General features: G+C 38.9%; 1 protein-coding gene across 2 annotated transcripts in view; it reads right to left on the reverse strand.

The window, feature by feature from the left end:
* The window catches only part of DPP10 (dipeptidyl peptidase like 10), a 775824-nt gene that overhangs the window by 401605 nt on the left and 351942 nt on the right, over window positions 1-22277 (reverse strand). For both annotated transcript variants that reach the window (XM_075529534.1, XM_075529533.1), the window contains exon 4: window positions 8983-9077. In XM_075529534.1, the coding sequence (XP_075385649.1) occupies window positions 8983-9077 (95 nt within the window). The remainder of the gene's footprint in view (window positions 1-8982; window positions 9078-22277) is intronic.

Genomic DNA, 22277 nt, shown 5'->3' on the forward strand with positions numbered 1-22277 from the left:
CTACTTAAAGAAGGCATGCAACACAGGAAACTCAAAGATCCATAACTTATAGAAGATCAATATATCAGTTGCATGTGGGGCTGTATCAGCAGAAACAGAACCATTAGTGGGACAAGTACTTGTCAGTTAGAAGAGCTTACAACTTTGGCTCAGTTTTCCCACCAAGGTAATCAGGACAGACGATATACATGACTGAGCAGTAAGGACAAGCCACAGAAGAGAATACACCTACTTCTTATAATAGAAAAGTTATATTATTATCTAAAAGTTTTCATTGACAACCATAGTAAAAAAGTATTTTCTCCAACTATTTTGCTTATGAACAACATCCACCGGACAGGAACAAAAGCTGAGGTGAGGTGAGAGTTGTGCTGGTTATGTTTCCACTTGGTGAGGACATGATTCTCAGTGATTTGACAGCTATGTTATGATTCAATTTAACAATTATGTAATGATATATCCATCCTCCATTTCAGGATCATCATGATGTACATATCCTTTAGTTTTAAGTAACACCAATTCTCTGTAATTTGAACTTTGTCTTTAAGGAAGGAGTGGATGTAGTCATGTAAAAAATGTCTATATTTGATCAAAATGCTTGGCACTTTGAGACTAATAATCAGAATATTTTACTTTATGAAAAAAACCAAATTAATAAATACTTTTTGTTCTCCAAATCATTTATTTATTTATTATTAAATACTTTTATTGGGGTTCTTACATCTCTTGTGACAATCCATACATACATCCATTGTGCCAGGCACCTTTGTACATATGCTGCCATCATCATTTTCAAAGCATTTTGTTTCACATTGAGCCCTGGATATCAGCTCCTCATTTTCCCCCTCCCTCCTCCACCTGCCTTTCTCATGAGCACTCGATAAACTATAGATTATTATTCTAATATTGAGCATCTTCATAGCATAAGACATGGCTCTCAGGTTTTCTTCAGGTTCGCTGATTGTCTTATTTGACTGCCTTTCCCATTTGTTGAAGTCTGCCTGGTTATCCTCTAGGTCACTGGTGTGATTCTCTGCCTCCTCAATTCTGTTGGCAAAGTATGCTAATTTGCTACTAGATTTTGTTATTTCATCCCTTAGGTCTTGTATTTCCCTTTGGTGCATGGTCTCTATCTCCTCTCATTTCATCCATATTCTGAATTGTTTCCCTCATATGCTGTATGACTCCAAGCAGCATTCTGAAGATTTCTTTCTGTGGAAGGTCAAGGTCTGCTTCTTTTATGGACATCATTAGGTCCGTGACTTCTTCCAGAACTGTCTTCTGTTTCTCTTTTTTAGTAGAGGCTATTGGAGCTGGTTGTTGTTTACGTGTTGTTTTAAAGGAGCCAAACACACCTTCCAGAGAGTTAAAGAGTACAGACTGTCTCTTTGGGGGACTCTTATGAGTACTTCAGGATACCATAGTATCTTCCGATGGTTTCACTCTTACCCTAGCTGCCCAGCATTCCATTATAGGGAATGTGATTTGGATAGTCTTCTCATGGGATGCTGGTTGGGTGGTTGTGGGCCCACAAGGATGGTACTTCACTAGCTGATCTCCCGAGAAGTGTGTCCCACAGGATTTGGAGCACCTCAGATGCTGTGTGGTGGTTTCCTCTGCAACTGGAGTGCTGGGGAGAGTGGGTGGGTATATCCTCCTTGGTGTAGAGCACCATAGATCGCAGGATGCATTACCTTCTCAATGTTGTAGTCTGGCAGCAGGAGCTCCAGGCCAGTAAATCTACCTGGATGCCATCTTCTTTTTTTCTGTCTCCAAATTAATTTTATGTAATATCAATTATATTCTCTAATAAGCCAACTACTACCGTACTCTTTCATTTCTACTATCTCTTTTTCTATGCCTATTATTCTCCGATAAGGATCTTATGCCTGTTATTCTCCAATAAAGGTTTCTTGCCACAGCATCTCTCAGTAATTCTCTTTGCTATTCTCTAGTGTCCCATTAGGCTATTCAATTAATAAATAATAGGTACTGTTCTGCCATTTATGAAATTTTCCCAGGAACTTGTGTATATCCTTAAAGGAAATATATATGTATATATATATATATATATATATATATATATTTGAAAGAGAATGGATATGTTTTATACATATTTTCTCAGCTCTCCACACATTCTATAAAAGTCACCCAGCTTTTTATACACTATATCCATCACATAAATCAATACCTTAATTTGTCAAGTGTCATTATTCATCTGTCAGTTTGTATTACTGTGGTGGCTTGTATGTTGGTATTTTAAAACTTAGGTCACCGGTATTTCAAATGTCAACAGAGTCACTTAATAGGTTTCAGCAGAGCATCCAGACTAAGAACAGACTATAAAGAAATAAATTGAGCACTTCATAGGAAGTAGCCACTGAAATGCGAATGTACAGGTACATTATTGGTGATAGTGCCTGAGGATGGGCACCCCAGACCTCTGAGGTGGTACTGCTTTCTCTCAGTGGAGTCAACCATGATGATGACCCCTTCAGGACCATCATTTGTTGATGAAGCACAACTCAAAACCAAAATAACCTCCAAACATCATTTAATATACAAAATTTGGGATGTATTAAGTATGAATGTAGGAAAAATGGAACATGTCAATGAAGTGGAATGCAACCAGATCAATATTCTAAGCATTATTGAGCGGAAATGGACTGGTATTGACCATTTATTGACCAATCAGAAAATTATGTCACTTACAGAAATGACACAATCAAGAGGAAAGGGGTTTCATTTATCATCAAAAAGGAAATTTCACTGTCAATCTAAAAGAAAAATGATGTCTGAGATAGGATTAAATTTATCCTCATCCAAGGAAATCCAATCAAAACAACTATTATTCAAACTTATGTGCCAACCATAAATTAGTGAGGCAGAAATTTAAGAATTCTAACATCTTCTGTCTAAAATTGATTAAACATGCAATTAAGATGCATTGATAATTATTGGCAATTGGAAGGTAAAGAGTATGGAACAGTAGCTGGAAGATATAGTCTTGGTTATAGAAAGAAAGCTGGAGATTACATGACTTACTTTTGTAAGACCAACTACTTGCTCAAAGCAAACACTATTTTTCAACAACACAAATAGCTAGCATATATGTAGACTTCTCCAAAAGGTACATACAGAAATCAAATAAATTATATCTGCAAAGAAACATAATGGAAAAGCTCGATAACAGCAGCTAAACCCAGGCTATGGGTTAACTATGAAACAGGCCATCCATTGTTCCTATTTAAGTTCAGGTTGAGCCTGAAGGGAAAAAAACAAGTCCAATGAATTCAAAGTACGACTTTGGTATATCACATCTTAATTTCAAGAACATCTAAATAACAGACTGGTTGCTTTGAGTATTAATGACAGAATACCTGATGAGCTGTGGAGGACAGTAAGACCATCATTCATGAAGAAAGAAATGGGGCATTAAAAAAACAGGAAAGAAAGAAGAAATTAAAGGGTTTGACTGAAGAGACTCAGAAAATTGCTCTTAATCTTAGTATATTTAAGATAAATGGATGGAATAATGAAACAATTAGCTGAACACAAAATTACAAAGGGCTATTTGAGAAGACAAAGTACAATATTAAAATAAAATTGCACACCCCTCATTAGGAAGCCAAAATGGCAGATCATGCTGGCATATTTGAAGCTGCAGGAACCCAAGAAAACATGTAAGGCCTGAGTTTCAATAATGATAATTCTATGGGTAAAATAATGAAGGATGCAGAAAGCATCAAAAGGAGATATAAACAATATAGTTAATGTGCCAAAACAAACAAAAATCAAAGATAGTTTGCATTTCACTTTTTCAATAAATAGCACATGAGCGAGAACCAATGGCACTGAAGGAAGGCGTTCAAACTGCACTCAAGGGATTAGCTAAAAACAAGGCTTCAGGAATCGATGGAACACCCACTGAAATGGAACACCCACTGGAAGTGCTCACTCATCTATGCCAGGAATATTGGAAGACAGCTTCCTGGCCAACTGACTGGAAGAGATTCAGTTCTGTGCCCATTCTAAAGAAAGGTGACCAACAGAATGCTCAAATTACAGAATAATATCATTAATGCCACATGCAAGTAGAATTTTGCTGCAGATTATCAACAATTATAGCAATATATTGACAGGAAGCTGCCAGAGGTTCAGGCCAGAATCAGAAGTAGACTTAGAACAAGGGAGATCAGATGGACCTTGATTTGAAAGCAGAAAATACCAAAAAAAAGTTTACTTGTGTTTTCTTCACTATGTAATGCCATTCCACTGTGTGGATCATAACAAACAATAGACATCTTCAAGAATAGGAACTCAAGAACACGTCATTGTACTTATGCTGAAGAAACAAGAGACATTTGTTCAAACAAAACAGGAATACTGCATAGTTTAAAATCGGGGGAAAAGGTCCGATAGGGATGCATTCTTTCATCATGCTTTTTCAACTTTTATGCTGAGAAAATCAAGAGGCTAGATTATGTGAAGAATGTGGCATCAGGACTGGAGATAGGCTTATTAACAAGCTTGACTTGGCAGGTAACACAACCTTGCTTACTGAAAGTGAGTAAGACTTGAAGCCCTTGATGATGAATACCACGGAATGCAGCGCTTAGTATGGATTACCAGTCAATGTAATAATGGCATATGTGCTGGTAGGGAAAAGGGGGGACTATCTTCCAGGTGTGGGGAGGAATGATGGCAAACGCTTTGGGTATGGACCAGAGGGACCACATTGTCCCAGGCTTCTGAATGCATCCAGGGGACCCAGATCAGATGCCGGGTTGTGTTGGGACACTGAATCCTGGGTCTTGAAGCCACAGAGTATACTCCAGAGGTTGTACCAATGAAAACCCATTCTGGAATCCCACTGGGTGAATTGGAGTCTACCTCAGGCACACTTGAACTTGAGGACTTAAGTCTGAAGAAGCAGTACCAATTTTGGAGAGCTGTTGGTGGGTGGACAAATTAAGTCTTGCTACATCAATGCCCTATATGTTGTAATAAGTTATGTATTATTATGGAAAACCTGTGATATTTTGATGTATTTGTTTTTGTTTGATCATATCAGGGTGTATCTCAGAGGTGCTATGGAGGTGGGAATTACCCTCTTGAGGATTCGATACAAGTTATTCTGTTTCTCGGTAAATGAAACCTGGGATTAATGAACTATAAGGATAGCAATTAGAACAAGGGTTTGCGGGAGGGAGTACATGGATGATAAAAGAGAGATGATGTCAGTGCGCCCAAGAAGAAATAAGATATTTGGAAGCTGATTATGGAAGCAGTGATACAATACTGCTTGATGAGATTGAACGACACAATGAAATGTCATTTGGGTTAATACCCAAATAATAATAAATCAAAAGAAAAAAACAAGCTAACGTAGATCCAGGAATATGTTTGACCCTCATACTAAATCCCAGTTCCAATTTAAGAACCAGTAGCTATTACATCATGGCCTGCTTGATACTAGCTTCCTGGGTGGGAACACGGAAGATAAGGGCGCTATAACAAAATGTGGCTCATAGCGTCTTGGGTCTTAAAGGCTTGTCTCTGAACAAACAGCCATCTAAGAGAGATGTCAATTAAGTCCACATGGAAGAACACCGTCATCAGTCACCGAAGTATTGTTGAAACAATGCAACATTGATGGGCGGGATGAGTATCAGAGCTTGAAGTCTGAAAATCTGGTTTACAGAAGGCTATGGATTACAGTGGGAGACCAAGATTCATTGATGTAACTATTTAGGAAATAAACCTCCAGTGAACTCCCGCTGCCCACAATTGAGGGATACGAGGAAAGAGGTTACTAAAAGGAGTGCACTGGGCTTTGAACACAGAAATAAATGACTTGAACAGTTAAAACCTCCCCCAACGATGCATGCTGGACCTGACATGATGTCCATAATTGTATGTATTTGAGGGGTTATATGTTTTGTTCGTATTTTGATTGTACATATTAGGAATCACTCCAGACGTGTAATGTCATTAAGAGTCACAGTCTTGAAGCATCGGTATATGTATTTTTTCTTTTTCTTTTTGGTGTGTGAAAACCAGGACTGATGAACCTATAGAGTCAACAATTGGAATAAGGATTTTGGCGGGAGAGGGGCACAGTTGTGGGGGTGGGGCAAAGGGATGACAATGTGAAGGAGTCCAAGAAGAAAAAGAATGTTGAGAAACTGATTGTGGTAGTGTGTTTGTCTGGGTAGACTAGAGAAACAAATTTATAGAGACTCTCATATGTGTATAAGAAATAGATTTATATAAAAGAGCAATTGAATATTGAGAAAATGCCCCAGCCCAGTCTAGATCAAGTCCATAAATCTGCTATTAGCCCACATGTCTGATACTAATCTATAAAGTTCTCTTCAGACTCATGAAACACATGAAAAGATGTCAAATGCAGGAAGATCACAGGTCACAGGGTGGAAAGTCTTATGGGACCAGTAGCAGTATAAGCATCTCAGAGGTGGCAGTGATCTCAACATGACTCTTCCAGGTCAGTGCACTAACCTCGTTCCATGTATCTTGTCTGCAGGAATGTCTCCTAGGGAGTGAGCATGTGTCCGGTATCCAGCGAGCTATTTATCTCCTTAGTGCCTCTCAATGAGGTTATCAAGCCATGACCTGATTGACAGGCCAAACTCCACCCCTCACTCTTAAGTCTCAAATTGACAACAAATTATGTTACTACCACAGGTAGCAAATGTACAATTCTGCTGGATGTGATTGAACTATGGAATGATTTAATGTATGTATTAATCCCAGTAAAAAAACACAAACAAATGAAAAAAGAAGACCAAAATCCTCACAGCTGGGCCAAAAGGTAGCATCAAGATAAATGGAGAAAAAATTGAAATTATCAAGGACTTTATGTTGCTTGGCTCTATAATCAATGTACAAGGAAGAAGCAGTCAAAAGATCAAAGAATGTGGTGCATGGGTAAACTGTTGCACAAAAACACTTTATTGTGTTGAAAAGGTGGGGGATTACGTTAAGGACTAAGTCATGGGCCCTGATTCAAGCCCTCATATTTTCAATGGTCTCATAAGCATGTGAAAGTTGGACATTGAAAAGGGAAGACTGAAGAAAAATGAGTGCACTTGAATTGTGGTGTTGGTGAAGAATATTGAAAACATTCTGGACTGTCAAAAGAATAAACATTGGAAGTATAGCCAGAATGCTACTCAGAAGGAAGCATGGTTAATCTCTGTCCTATATATTTTGGGCATGTTGTCAGGAGGTACCAGTCCCGAGAGAAGGTCATAGTGCTTGGTAAAGTAGAATGAGAATTACAAAGAAGGCCCTCAACAAAAAGAATTAACACATTAGCTACACCAATGGGCTAAAGCATAGGAACAACTCTTAGGATGATGCAGGAACCAGCAGTGTTTCATTCTGCCGTGTATACAGACCCTATGGGATGGAGCAGACTCAATAGCACCTAAAAACAACCTTCTATTAGTTAATGACCTATTATTAATATACCTCTTCTGATCAGTAGACTTTAAGAGTTATATATGTATATCTTCAATTCAGGATTTCAATGATTTATTAACAGACAAAAAACCCCCTAAAGAACCATAGACCATTTGTATTTCTTCAACTTGGAAAAAACTATAAGAAATATGAAGATTAGATATTCACTTTCAAATTTACAAGTAGGATTATGATCAATAATGTGGCCATGACTTCTTTCATGTTTCAATTTTTGTAGAAAATCTTCTGAGGTATTATACTATTTTTTCTCTGTGTTACATGAATTTACCTAAGAAGCAATAAATTGGGCATTTGTTCATAAAAACAGTTACCACACTGTGCAATAATGAACATATATTCTAAAGTTTTTAGTATAAGATTCCTAGGTTTGAAAAATATTAACATTTACTATGTCGTCTTAGAAAAATCTCCATATCTTAGAAGGGCTGATTATTAAAGGTGATTACCAAGAGAGGTAATTCTGCATTTCTTAAAACAATGGTACTATAAATACATTCAAGCATTTTAAAATTACTAGTCTATTATAATTCTGGGAGATGAAATAATGGTGACAAAATCCTAAATGCTAAAGCTAATCACATCAATCCCAGTAGAAGCCCAATTTTAAATAGTTTGATTAAAAATAGTGGAATGAGAAAGAAATTAGGAATGATGAAAAGGGGGAAATAAAATATTAAAAACTAGATGTGTTACAAGGGTATAGATTAATTATAAGTAATCCTTATAATTAAACGCTTAAATATACTTACATAGAACACAAGGGGAGAATATGTCTGGTACTATGCCCCTTATGAGAGACTTTAAACTTAGTTTCTCCAGCTTCTGTCCTATAGACTACTTGGACTTTAAAACCTGTTTTTCGAAGGCGAATAGCATCCTACATAGGCCACTTCACAATGACTCATTGTGGAAAGCGATTTGGGAAGGCCTTACTAAGTGAATTTGGCTATTCCTCAAACTCATCTGTACCTCTTGGACTAAGTCTGGAACTACATGATGTGAGAAACAGATGGCTGTTATATAAGTTATATAAAGGGTATAGAGCTCATGGTCATCAGATTACCATATGCTTACTATCTCAGTGCCCTTCTTACTTTATTAAGATATGTATTAATCTTGTAGGCCTTATTCTGCCACTGTCTGTAAATATTATTGAAAGTTTTGCCTATTGCCAATCCCAACGGTTTGTTTTAATAGTGTCCATTGCTTAAATTAATCTATAGAGTCAATAAGTCATGCATTGCAGTGCCAGTTTAATAGAACAAAGTGCTCTTGCATTGAGGGAGTACTTGAGTGCAAACCCAATGTCCATCTAAAGCTCTTTTTAATACACACATGCGTGTCTAAGAATTTGCTTCTCTAGTCACGCCAGACTAACATATGCTGGAGCAGAAAAATTGAGAACTATGTACACTTAGAAAGTCTTCCAACCAGTTCCAAAATATATAATGTAATTAATTATTCATTACTTACAAATGTTGTGTTTTCCAATAATAATGTGGTAGCATTTGTTTCTACATTCAGTTTAATGACATGTCCATTCTCGCTTTTATACACCACATCTGTATCTGCAACAAAAAAAGACATTAGCATCTGACACATACATTGACTAGTTAATCTAGTAGCTTCAAAAGAGAAAATGTGCATTATAAACAGGCACATTAGAACAATCAATGTTAACCTTTAATAACCTGAGCAGGTTTCTCTACTAGGTTCATATTAATCCTCCTGAATGATCAGGAAGCCATAATACCACATGGTCTATTGTGCAAAGAAAATAAGGTTAGTGAAAGGGTCATTCAAATTCCGGGTTTAACAATTGAACAATAATTAAAATATGAACCATCTATTTTCTCTTCACAGGTGAGACAGAGGGAACAAAGAGAAGGTTCCAAAGTGAACTGTTACTTTGAATGATCTACCACTTTTTACTTGTGGAAAGGCTAACAATTGGCTCTAATTTGACGTGATTCTATGGTTATTTAAATTGAATCTCACTTCCACAGACCTATGCGATCATTTCCATCACTGGTCAATTCCAGTTCAACCACTTCCTCATTTGGGTAAACATCTTGATCTTTGTACTTTATCTGGTTTACGTTATCAAATCAAATCAAAATCTCTGAGGCTGTTAGCATACATTTATATCTATTTTGTCAACTTTCAGTAAATAACTTTGGTTTAAAATAACTGCAATTTTTGGGTTAATGGTTGGTTTACATATTTTTTAGTTGAATTCAAGAACATTTAAAAGAAAATTACATCATCTTAATAATGCCTCAGACTGGACTTCCAGGAAGATAGCACTGAGGTAAGATCACCCTGTGGGAATGTCCTGTGAGTGAAGGTTGGCTCTGTAATAAAGGGGCCAGATCAGGAGAGTGGAGCAGCTGTGCCTGGGTGATCATTTGCAGGTCTCTCCACAGACCTGTGCTCACCGGGACACATACTCACCTCCGTTTTCAGCATCAAAGATCCTTGAGCCTGGCAACCATAGAGCCTGTCCCTGGGCTAATCCCTCTGCCTCTTACTTAAGACCCACTCTATGGTCTCCTGCACACCCATTCTGGGTGTCCCATGCCACACTGCCTTGCATTCCTTTCTCCTCACAGCTATATATGAGTCAGAGTCACGGTACCTGGTTTGTCCATGCCCACATGACCGTGCCACCTTGCCCTCCCCTCCCCAACCCCAGCACACATGAGCAGGTTTCCTGATTTATCTGTGCCCAGATGACCCATGCACTTTGCTGCCTTGCACACCCTGCCCCTAGTAACACATGCATTGTGGTTCCCTGTTTATCCTCATCCGGATGACAGGAGCCAGCATCCCTTTCCCTAATCTCTCCCCTGCTCACCTAAAAACCACACATCGTGCTTATCTGCACCACTTGTGCCCACTCCCTTGGTGACCTACATACCATGAAACCCTATGAGGATGGCCTGGTAGCAGTCCTCCTGCTGGGTTCCCAGCTCTGGACATCCTGCCTTTCTAGGGTATCACAAGTATGTTCGCTTGGACTTCCTCAGAGCCTGGACCCTGGAGACCACTTCGGACCACAGATCTGAATCCCAATTGGGATCATCCCCTTGCCAAGGCTTCCATTCTCTACCAATAGCAAGTGAACAGCTAGGCCCTCCTGATAGATAGCACCAACAATCCAGGGAGTGAGGCGAAGGCAGAGAAGCAGCTCAAACGTGTGATGTAGCTGGCTCCAGGTGGCAGGTACATTTATTATTATCTTCTGGGAAAGATAACACAGGGCTTCTTTCCGCATAAAAGGAATTGGAATTCGGCAGGCAGGGTTACTTAGTGGCCTTCCCCACCCCTGACTAGGAAGTGCCACCCACCACTATAGTCTTCTCTACCTTGGACCATATGTAAAAAGTGGAGAGTCCTGAGAGATGTAGTCACCTATTATAAAGAGGCCATCTGTTATAATCACTAATAATTGAAGGTCCACACAATCCCTTCATGAATCGCAGGGTTGACAAGGGAATTTGGTAGATATAATATACCCATGAATTCCTGTGCTACCTGATCATGCTTGTTCCTTCCTCCCCACCACCCACCCCCAAAGAAAAAGCCATAAGCCTGCTCCCTAACAGCCCACTCTCCCTGTGCCACAAGCTGCCTGTGTGCTTTCAATCAAACCCCACCTGGTGAATGACCTAAGCCTGGGATCTATGGGCTCACAGGCCCCCCACATGTTGGGATGAGGTTCAGGATAGACTGCCCCTTTTGGGCACCACACAGATGTCCGCGTGGCCTTCTAGAGGTGCTGAACACGGCATACTGCTGAGGCCAGAAGATCTTGATCCTTATTGGGACAATCCCAATGCAGAACTCCTGTGTGTCTCCACAATAGCAAGGGTGCACCTAGGATTCCCAGATAGATAACCCCAGATTCCTAGTGAGTGAGTAGAGGCACCGAGAAACAGCAGTGTAGCTGGTTCCAGGTCGTTCTTAGACTTATTGTTATTAGCCTCTGATATAAAAAATGCACCACACACTGCACATAAAGTATCATCTACAGCTCCACCCAAACTCCACACAGACTACAGCCCAAAGCAGCAGTCATTACAAAAATATCAAGAGAAACTAATTGCAATGTCTAAAAGTGACCTGAACCTAGAAACATACATTAAACAATTGGACTTTGAACAGCCACAGAAAGAATTTTTCAGAATTCTGCTTAGAGTCATACAGTATATTAGGGAATCAATACAAAAAATGATGAAAAACAGAGAGGAAAGAGTCCACAGACTGAAAGGAAATACAAGAGTTGAGGGTTGATGCGGAAGAAACAAGCACGAAAAAAGTTAAATACCTTATCAATGGGCTGGAAGGAGCAGAGAACCGTATCAGTGACCTTTAGGATACCCAAGCAGAATTCAACAAACGTGAAAGACAATCAAATGAGATAATTATAGAAGCTGAAGAAAACTTTAGAACTATGCTCTGAAGAGAAACAATGTCCAAATAATTCGGGTAAAAAGTAAGAGGAAATGAAGAAATCAATAGTGAAAACAGTGGGGGAATTCCTGGAAGAAAATTTCCCCAATATATTAAAAGAGGATCCGATAATTTTTTAGGAAGCAGAGAGGACACCAACTAGACTGAATTCCAGAAACAACACACCAAGGCATATAGTAATTTAATTATTCAATGTTGAGGAAAAGGAGAAAATCATAAGGGCAGCTAGAGAAAAAGATGCAGTCATCTATAAAAGAAATCAGATAATAATACACTCAGACCTATCAGCAGAAACCATGAAGAAGAGGAGAGAATAGAGTAGCATCTTAGAGAGTTGAAGAAGTATTGCTGCCCAAGAATCCTAACCCTTCCAAACTATCAAAATATCAGTGTAGGTTAGAGTTTTCTTGGAGAAGGATCAATTCAGAGAATACATATAAAATGAACCCTCATTACAAAGGTAACTTTCCAACTGATTTTGGACAGAACACATACTTGTTCCTTATACCACATACCTTAAATCTCTCCTGAAGTCAACACACTGAAAGCAACGCCCAAGATATCATTGACCCAATGGTGAAAAGAAGGCAAGAATTAATCCACACACACATATTGAGGAGGGAAAGAGGTGAAAAGGTACAAGATGACAGCAAAGAACCTAGAGATGGAGGTGATAACTCTTAAGTCAATGGTGTGAATTCACCAATTAAAAGACAAAGGCTACTAGTTTGGATCAGGAAACAAACCCCATCAATCTGTTTTCTGTAAGAGACACATCTTTAGCTTATGTTCAAACACAGGTTGAGGATCAGAGGCTGCTTAAAAGTATATCGAGCTAGTGGCAGTTTGAAAATAGGTGATCTCAAGGTGAAGGACATAGCAAGAGACAAAGATGGGCACTATACAATGCTTATGAGATCAGTAGATCAAGGGTCAAACACGTCCATTGAGAGACCCATGAAGTTCATCAACCAAATCCTTCAAAAGATGAAAAAAGAAATCACAGGATTGACAAACATAGTAGGAGACTTAAATACACCACTCTCCAAGAAAGACAGCTCAGTGAGAAAGGAACTAAGGCAAGAACCTACCGAAGTAAACACTATAATCAGACAAATTGACCTGATTCAGAAATCTCAGCCCAAATGCAAAAAATAAACATTCTTTTCAAGTGCGCATGACACATATTGGGATATAGACCACATGTTGGGGCATTAATTAGTCAAACTTGAATAAATTCAAACATACGAAGATCACACTGACTTCCTTCTTTGATCACTGGCCCATAAAGCTGCAAATAATGAAAGAAAGAAAGAAAGAAAGAAAGAAAGAAAGAAAGAAAGAAAGAAAGAAAGAAAGAAAGAAAGAAAGAAAGAAAGAAAGAAAGAAAGAAAGAAAGAAAGAAGGAAGGAAAGAAAGAAAGAAAGAAAGAAAAAGCAAACAAGGGCAAACAAGAGGAAACTAAATAATACACTTCTGGGAAAGTACTGGGATTTGGTCCAAATTAGAGACGACATTTGAAAGTTTCTAGAAACTAGTGAGAATGAGGATATATCATACCAAACTTATGGAATACAGCAAAGACAGTCATCGGAGGATGCTTTGTAATGATAAATGCACATATAAAGAAGGAAGATAAACTTGTCATTGAACTCTGTGACAAAACCTTCAGTAGTTGGAAGACTTGACAGAATAATCCATCTAATGGTAAAAGAAAAGAAATGATAAAAATTATGGCAGATAAAAAAAGAATGGAAAGACAAAAAATGGAAAATATCAACACAGTAAGGAAAAAGCTTCAAAGAAGTTAGTTCTTTGAAAGGATCAACAGAATTGACAAACTGCTAGCAAATTTAATTAAAAATAGGAAGGAACAAATATCAATAACCAGGATGAGGGTTAAACAGAGTAAATTACAGTGGACTGCAATCAAATTAAAAACTAATTGCATAGCATTAGGAAAGATTTTGCTCCAAAAAATTCAGTAACTTAGAGGACATGGAAAATACCTGGAAAAACAAACCCTTCTCAAATGATCTCTTATGGAATTCCAGAACCATAATAGATTCATATCAAATTTTTTAAAATATGTAGATAAGGTTATTAAGCAACTACCAATAAAAAAAAATCCAGCACAGATGGCTTTCTCGAATTGTGTTACTCTGGATAATTTAGAGAAACAAATCAACAGAAACTCATGTGTAAGAGAGAGTTTTATATAAAGGTTAAGTTCACACCAAGAAAACATCCCAACCCAGTGCTTCTCAAGTACACAAGCCCAATATTAACCCATATGTCTGACACCAATCCACAACGCCCTCCTCCATCTCAAAAACACACACACAATGATGCTGACTCCAGGTGGAAAGCCGAATCACTAAAAGGGTAATCATCTCAACGCTAGCAGAGTTCTCTACACGGCTGTTCCAGCACTCAGGGCTGCCTCAGGGTATGTCCATGTGGCTTCTCCTCGAGGACATCTTTCAGGAAGTGAGCCTTTCAAGCTAAAGCAGGAAACTGGCTAAGGCAGCTACACCCTGGTCTGACCATCACAAAGCAAGAGACCTGAGAACTAGAAAGGTGAGGCTCACTTCAATCAACCCCACATCTGTTTATCAGCCAGGTTGGCACAATAAACTAACTAAGGCAATCTGCCTCTTGCCAACTTGACACATGTACATAGTTCTTTAGCCTCACAATAGCAATTAAGTAACACCTACACCTTAATCCTATAATCCTGTGAATATGTTCCCCTACCTATAATAGTTTGTAAGCCAACCACTTTATGCCTTTATCCCCCAATTTTGGGTATCCAATTTATATACTGCCCACTTACATCAACCCAGTGCTCTGAGGAGACAATCATATTTTTCGACATGAAGATTCTTCATTCCATTTGGAACCTTGTGAAGTCAGCATTCATAAGCAAAGTCAAATCAGGATAGGCCACTCCTTAAAATCAGCAACAATATGCATCTGTTCAGTCTCAAAAAACTCCAGCTGGTCGGGTTCTTGTCAACTCAATGTGGGCTGCCTCACTCAGCCTCCACAGGTTGCCCATTGGTCGCCTTGACGTTAAACCGTGAGCTCTCACCAGTCCTAAACAAGCCTAGTTCCCCTTGTGCTAGGTCATGAACCTTAGACCAGGCAAGCCGCTCTTTTCTTCTCCTGTTTTCCTATAAACCAAGTCCACAGGTGTCAGTGGCCAAACTCAACCTGTCTCTTTATTGCTGCATCTCTCCCACGTCCAATCAACAAGTAGATCCAGGTGGTCACATACCAAGTATTTTAGCTTGCTCTTAGGCGGCCTTTAGTCCTAGAGGGGAGTTTTCTTCATGGTTCCAAAAGACCACTGATTCTTAAGTATTCCAAATCACTGGGTGTGGCATATATTTTCAAAGTTTTATTTGCAGGCATGGCCTAAAGCCATCTAAACATCAAACTTTAATGGCTGAAAGCAAGTGGGCATAGAAACATTCTCTTTTCTTACTTCCCATATTTTTCCCAGAAAACTACCACATAAACAGTGTGGCTTTATCTGACCTCTGGCTAGATAAAGAAGACAAATTACTAAGAGGAGAGGTCAAACAAATATCTACTCTCCATCTTATGATTTGTTTCTCCAGTACCCCATTCCCAAGGTTCTATATTGAGTTAGTTTGTGTACTTGAGAGAAACAAATCAACAGAAACTCATGTATAAGTGAGAGTTTTATATAAAGGCTAAGTGTACACCAAGAAAACATTCCAATCCAGTGCTGCCCAAGCCCACAAATCTAACATTTACCATTATATCTGACACTAATCCATAAAGTTATCCTCCATCTTACAAAACACATGCAATGATGCCAACTACAGGAGGAAAGTTGAGTCAGTGAATCTGTAAGCATCTCAGCACTGGTAAGAGTCTCCACACAGCTGCTCCAGCACCCAGGGCTGCATCAGGGTAGGTCCGTGTGGCTTCTCCTCATGGATGTCTTGCAGTAAGTGAGCCTTGCAAGATGAAGCAGAAAAGTGGCTAAGGCAAATGCACCCTGGTCTGACCATCACAAAACAAGAGACCCTAGAACTAGAAAAGGTGAGGCTCACTGAGCCATTTATCTTTCTGCCCTTTAATTAATGCCACATGTATTTATTGGCCAGGTTGGCACAATAAACCTCAACTCAATCAAGAATTCTACCCAGCATTCAGAGAAGAGCTGACACCAATCATACACAAGTTCTACCAGAATATAGAAAAGGATGGACAACTCCAGAACACATTCAATGAAGCTAGTATAACACCGATACCAAAGCCAGCAAGGATCCTCCAAGAATAAAGCATTACAGGCTGATATCTCTATTGAATATAGATGCAAATATCCTCAACATGTTGTCCAATAGAATACAAATGTATATAAAGAATAATGTATCATGACCAAGTGGGATCCACACCAGGGATGCAGGGATAGCTCAACATTCAAAAATAAACATCAACATTAGCCATCAAATCAACAACCAAAAGGACAAGAACCACAAGATAGTGCCAATAGAGGGAGAAAAAGCATTTGGCAACACTCAACACCCCTTCCTAATTAAGACACTCAAGAAGACAGGATTAGAAGGATGTTAATGCAATGTAATAAAAGCTACATACAAAAGAACAGCTAGGGTCATAATTAATGGAGAAAAGATGAAAACATTCCTATTGTATAACAGGACCCAACAAGAATGCCCTTGTTCCCTCTTCTAGTCAACATGCTCTTGGCGGTCCTAGCTCATAATACAAGGCAATGGAAGGATAAAAGGCATACGTTTGGGAAAAGAAGAAATGAAATTTTATTATTTGCAGATGGCATGATTTTATATATTGACAATTCCAAAGACCCCACAATAGGATTGCTGGAAATGATGAAATAATATAGTGAAATGGAAGAATACAAGTTCAACAAGCAGAAGTAAATTGAATCGCTATGAACCACTTAGGGTATTATAGAAAAAGAGACCAGAAGGTAGTACCCTTCACAATAGCCAGCATAAATTGGAATATTTAGGAATATGCCTTGCCAAAAACACAAAGAATTTGTATAAGGAAAACTATAAGACATAATACAAGAAACCAACACAGATTTTCACAAGTGGAATAATATTCCAGGCTTGTGAATCAGAAGACTTGATATCATAAAGATGTCAATCCTGATTAAGTTACTATATAAATGCAATGCAATCCAGATCACAAATTGCAACATGATTCTTCAAAGAAATCTAAAAAAAAAAAAAAGACTACCAACTTCATATGGACAGGAAAGAAGTTTGGGATTGGCAAAGAAATTCTCAATAACAAAGTGCATGGTCTTGTATTCCCTGACTTCAAAACTTATTTTACAGTCACATTGTCGAAACAACACGGTCCTGTTACAAGTATAGGTACTCAGACCTATGAATAAGAACAGAAAATCTAGAAATAAAAACAACAGCATATAGAAAACTGATCTTTGACAAAGCGCAAAAAAATACCAAGTGGGAATGAAATGCCCCTTTCAACAAATAGGGCTGGAAAAACTGGATATCAAACTGCAGAAGAATGAACAAGAACAAATTCAAGATGGATCACAGATCTCTAGGTAAAACCCAAAATTATTAGGATGATCAATGAAACGATGTGGACACAGCTAAGAATCCGCACAGAGAATACATGGGCTATCAGAATTTAGGAAGGGTACACACTCAGCGGAAGATAAAGTAGGTGAGTGACACATTCTATACATAAAAGGGTTGTGTACATCAAAAAGCTTCAAGAGGGTAATGAGAAGCCCACAGACTGGAAAATGATTTAGTAATGACATATCACAGAAAAGGTTTATTACTAAAATCTACAGAATCCTGCAAGCTTACAAGGAAAAAGAAAGAATAGCTCACTGATGAGGTGAGGTGGGAAAAAGACTTGAACAGACAATTCACAGTGGAGGAAACCCAAATGACCAATAAGCATATGAGAAAATATTCCTGATCATTAGCTGTCTAGGAATTACAAATGAAACAACTATGAAATAACACCTACAGACATACCTCAGTTAAAAAAAGCAACAAATGTTGGAGGAGATGTGATGAGATAGGAACTCTTGTTCACTGCTGGAAGACTTGTGGAAAGCAGACACACAGTCCAGAATTATATCACAACTGGAATTATAGCTGGAAGGACCACATTAATTGTAGAAGTCACTCATTTGGAAACATTTTCATTTTCTTTACATTAAATTGTAATGCATAATGAAGGCGACACTCCTTTGTCATTCATCAGCAATTGATTCAGTTTCTCATTTTCAGCAGTTTGGCATCGGCATATTGAAAGTTATTAATAAGCCCTCCTCCAGTTCTGATGCTGTATTCTCTTCACATAGTCTAGCTTCTCTAAATATTTTGTCAATATTTGGATTGAATAATTATGGTGAGAAGATACAATCCTGACATACACTTTTCCTGATCTTAAGCCATGCAATTTTTTAAATGAAATACTTTTATTGGGAGCACTTATATCCCTTATCACAATCCACATAATCATCCATTGTGTCAAGCACATTTGTACACATGCTGCCATCAACATTTTCAAAGCATCTTCCTTCTACTTGAGCCCTTGATATCAGCTCCTCATTTTCCCCCTCCATCCCCCACCCTCTCTCATGAACCCTTGATAAGCTATAGATTATTATTTTCATATCTTACATCGTCCTCTGTTGCCCTTCATCCACTTTCCCGTTGTTCAGTTGGATAGATGTTGATCCTTATGATTGATTTCCCTTGTGGCCCCCCATCTCACCCCTATCCTCCCGGTATCTCTACTCTCATTGTTGGTTCTGAGGGGCTTATCTATACTGGATTCCCTGTGTTGCAGGCTTTTATCTGTAGCAGTGTGCATGCTCTGGTCTAATCAGATTTGTAAGGTAGAATTGAGGTCATAATAGTGGGGGAAATGAAGCATTAAGGAACTAGAGGAAAGTTGTATGTTTCATCTGTGCTATATTGCACCCTAAGTCATCTCTTCTTTGTGACCTTTTTGTGAGGGGATATCCAATCGTCCACAGATGGGCTTTGGGTCTCCACTCCATGCCCCCCACTACTCCTCACCCAATTCACATTGGTTATGACTTTGTTCTGGGTCTTAGATGCCTGATACCTGGTCCCATTGACACCTCATGATCATTCAGGCTGGTGTGCTCTTTCCATGTGGGTTTGGTTGCTTCTTAGCTAGATGGTCACTTGTTTATCTTCAAACCTTGAAGACCCCAGATTCTATATCTTTTGATAGTCGGGCACTAACAGCTTTCTTCACCACATTCCCTTATGCACCCATTTTGTGTTCAGGGATCTTGTCAGGAAGGTGAGCGCCATGGAATGCCAGTTTATTAGAATAAAGTGTTCTTGTATTAAGGAGTACTGGAGTCGGGGCCCAATGTCTGTCAGCAACCTTAATTCATAACATATAGATATAAGTACAAAGATCAGGTCCCCTCTCGTTATATATAAATATATTTACATATGTACAAGCCTGTATTTAGACCTCTATAAATGTCCTTTGCCCCCTGGTTCTTTCCTCTAAATCCTTTTATATCCCTCTTTTCCCACCGTCATGTTTGGCCTTCATTCAGGTTTAATTCCTCACAGCTACATTGCCCTCGATTAAACCCCACTAGGCATCCTATGTCCTTCTCTCCATTGATTTAAGTTCGCTTGTTGTTCCCTTGTCCCTGGATTGGTGGCCTATTCCCTTTGCTTCCTTTCTCCCACCTCCCCTATGCAAGTATCCCCGAAACCAGCAGTTCCTTTTCATCTCCAGACTGTTTATCCCACATATCTTATCTAGATAGGCATGCAGAGACATTAATAAGCATAAAAAAACGGCAAAACCAAACAAAACAAGAAAGGAAGACATAACCAGCAAAACAATAACAGCAACCAAAACCAAAATAACAACAACGAAAAGAAAGCCAGTGCCAAAAAAGGAAAAGCCTAAAAATAGTTCCAGGTCTGTTTTTTGACCTTTAGGAGTGTTTACCAGTCAAGTCTGATGGGGTGACACACTCTGTCTCTAAAGTCTATTTTTGGTATTCCCTGGGGATTCCATCACTTTGTTCCCCTTGCTGCTCTGTTGCATAGCCTTGGTGTTTCGCCCCAATGTGATGGGGTCATATCAGACACAATTCCCGCACTGTGTCTCCAGTGTTGTCCCGCATAACATTATGGTTAGTGACGGACGTTGTGTCTTACGGTGGGGCCAGCCCTATGGTTCTCTGTGCATTGTCTGCTCTGAGCAGGAATATCGTCCTCGGGGCTTGGTGGGCCAGGATGTGTTCCCCTCCGTCTCCATCCCTCTTCATTTCTCAACCATGCAGTATTTTATTGTTTTGTGTCAACAACTGCCTCTTGGTCCATGCACAGGTTCATCATGAGCACAATGAAATGTTTGGAAGTTCCCATTCTTCTCAGAGCAACCATAGTTGCTTATCATTCACAGAGTCGAATGTCTTTGCATACTTCATAAAACAGAAGTACACATTATTCTAGTGTTTCCTACTTTGATAAAGATCCATCTGATGTCAGCAACGACATCACTTTTTCCATTCTCCACTCCTAAAATTGGCTTGACTTTCTGGCAGAGCTCCCTGTTAGGTAAGTGCTGGGCTGTTAACCCCAATGCCCACAGTTCTCTCCACCAGGGCACCAGTCTCTCCTAGGGTGAAAGGTAAGGCTTTTTGCTCCCATTAAAATTTATAGCCTTGGAAACCCTATATAAGGTTGCTCCAAGTCAAGGTCAATTCGATGGCAATGGGAATACATTCAGCATAACCTAATCCAATGAGTGACTCTTTTCACAAAAGAAAAATCACACTATAGAATGTTAAGTAAGAATGAGTCCTTTGGCATTGCGGAGAAAGCAGAACTCAGACAACAGCATCAGTAGGATAAATGGAATATACATGACCCAGAGAATTCACTTTCAGTAAAAGAAAACCTTGAAGGTGTGTAAGTCTGGGTTGACTAAAGAAACAAAAGCCAGAGACTCTCATATAGGTATAAAAGGGAGATTTATATTAAAGAGCATATTAAGAAAACATCCCCAGGCAAGTCCAGATCAAGTCCATAAGTTGGATATTAGCCCATATGACCGATACCAGTCTATAAATTCCTCGTCAGACTCATGCAACACATGCAATGATGCTGAATGCAGGAAGATCACAGCCCTGTGGATGGAAAATCTTGTGGATCTAGTGACTGTGGAAGCATGTCAGCCCTGTCATGGGTTTCTGTGGGTCTCCATGTGGCTCCTCCAGCTCCAGGGTTCTGGCTGGGATCAGTGTGGCTTCATGTGTCTTGTCAGCAGGAAGGAGAAGCCAAGAGAGTGTGTGTCCTGCCTCCAGAGAGGAAGACAGGAGGTCCCAGAATCCTCAGGGGAAGGTCATGCCCACAGAGATTATGGCTGTGACCTGATTGACAGGCTAGACTACATCACTTTGTTCAAATTAACAGATTTTGTAATTGCCACAGAGGGTAAGGGGTTCTAAAGGAGCAGGAGAAACCAAGTTTATCTTTGTTATCCTTAGACTAAAGTAGAAAAAAGTGAAGCTTTTATTGAGAAGATATAGATGTCAAAGATTATTGATTTTTCAAAAAGACATTTTCCTGGATAGCTAATTGAATTTAATAAAAATCTACAGAGATTTGAAATTGGTAAATACGCTTAGATCAGTGCTCTAGGAATTTTTACTGTGAATCTCTGGGGCACATTAAGAAGAGATGCTCCTCCCCTCCCCCCACCCCTCCAAGTCAAGTGTAATTCACTGACTTAATATTTTGTAAAGATTTTTAATATGAATTAATTATATTAAAAGCATCTCATATCTGTGTAGCTTTTAAAACTGCCATTATCAATCTCTTTAAATTTTCTTCTTTAAAATCTGGTCACTGCATCTCATATTTAACCTACTTTATGGTTTGATTTATAATCACTACTAGAATCTCAGGTTTTTTAATCTCCTGTTACTATATTAGTAAATTATTCTCTGGGACTATATTTCAGACCTTTCTGCCTTGCATTTTTTCTAATCTCAAGTAATGAAATATGAGCAAATCAGATTTAGGAGTACAGTGCATTAACAGGAAGATTAAGGTCTGTCAGTGCACTTGAAACAGACTTAACACAACATTATGCATGTCTATACAGGTCTCTTACTCAATAATCTTTCCTCTCTTTCACCTCATTGAATACTAAAAGTCAATTAGCCTGAATACATACTCAGTTCAGTCTCTTTTTTTTTA

The sequence above is a fragment of the Tenrec ecaudatus genome, chromosome 13 (genome assembly GCF_050624435.1).
Source record: "Tenrec ecaudatus isolate mTenEca1 chromosome 13, mTenEca1.hap1, whole genome shotgun sequence".
Lineage (NCBI taxonomy): Eukaryota > Metazoa > Chordata > Mammalia > Afrosoricida > Tenrecidae > Tenrec > Tenrec ecaudatus.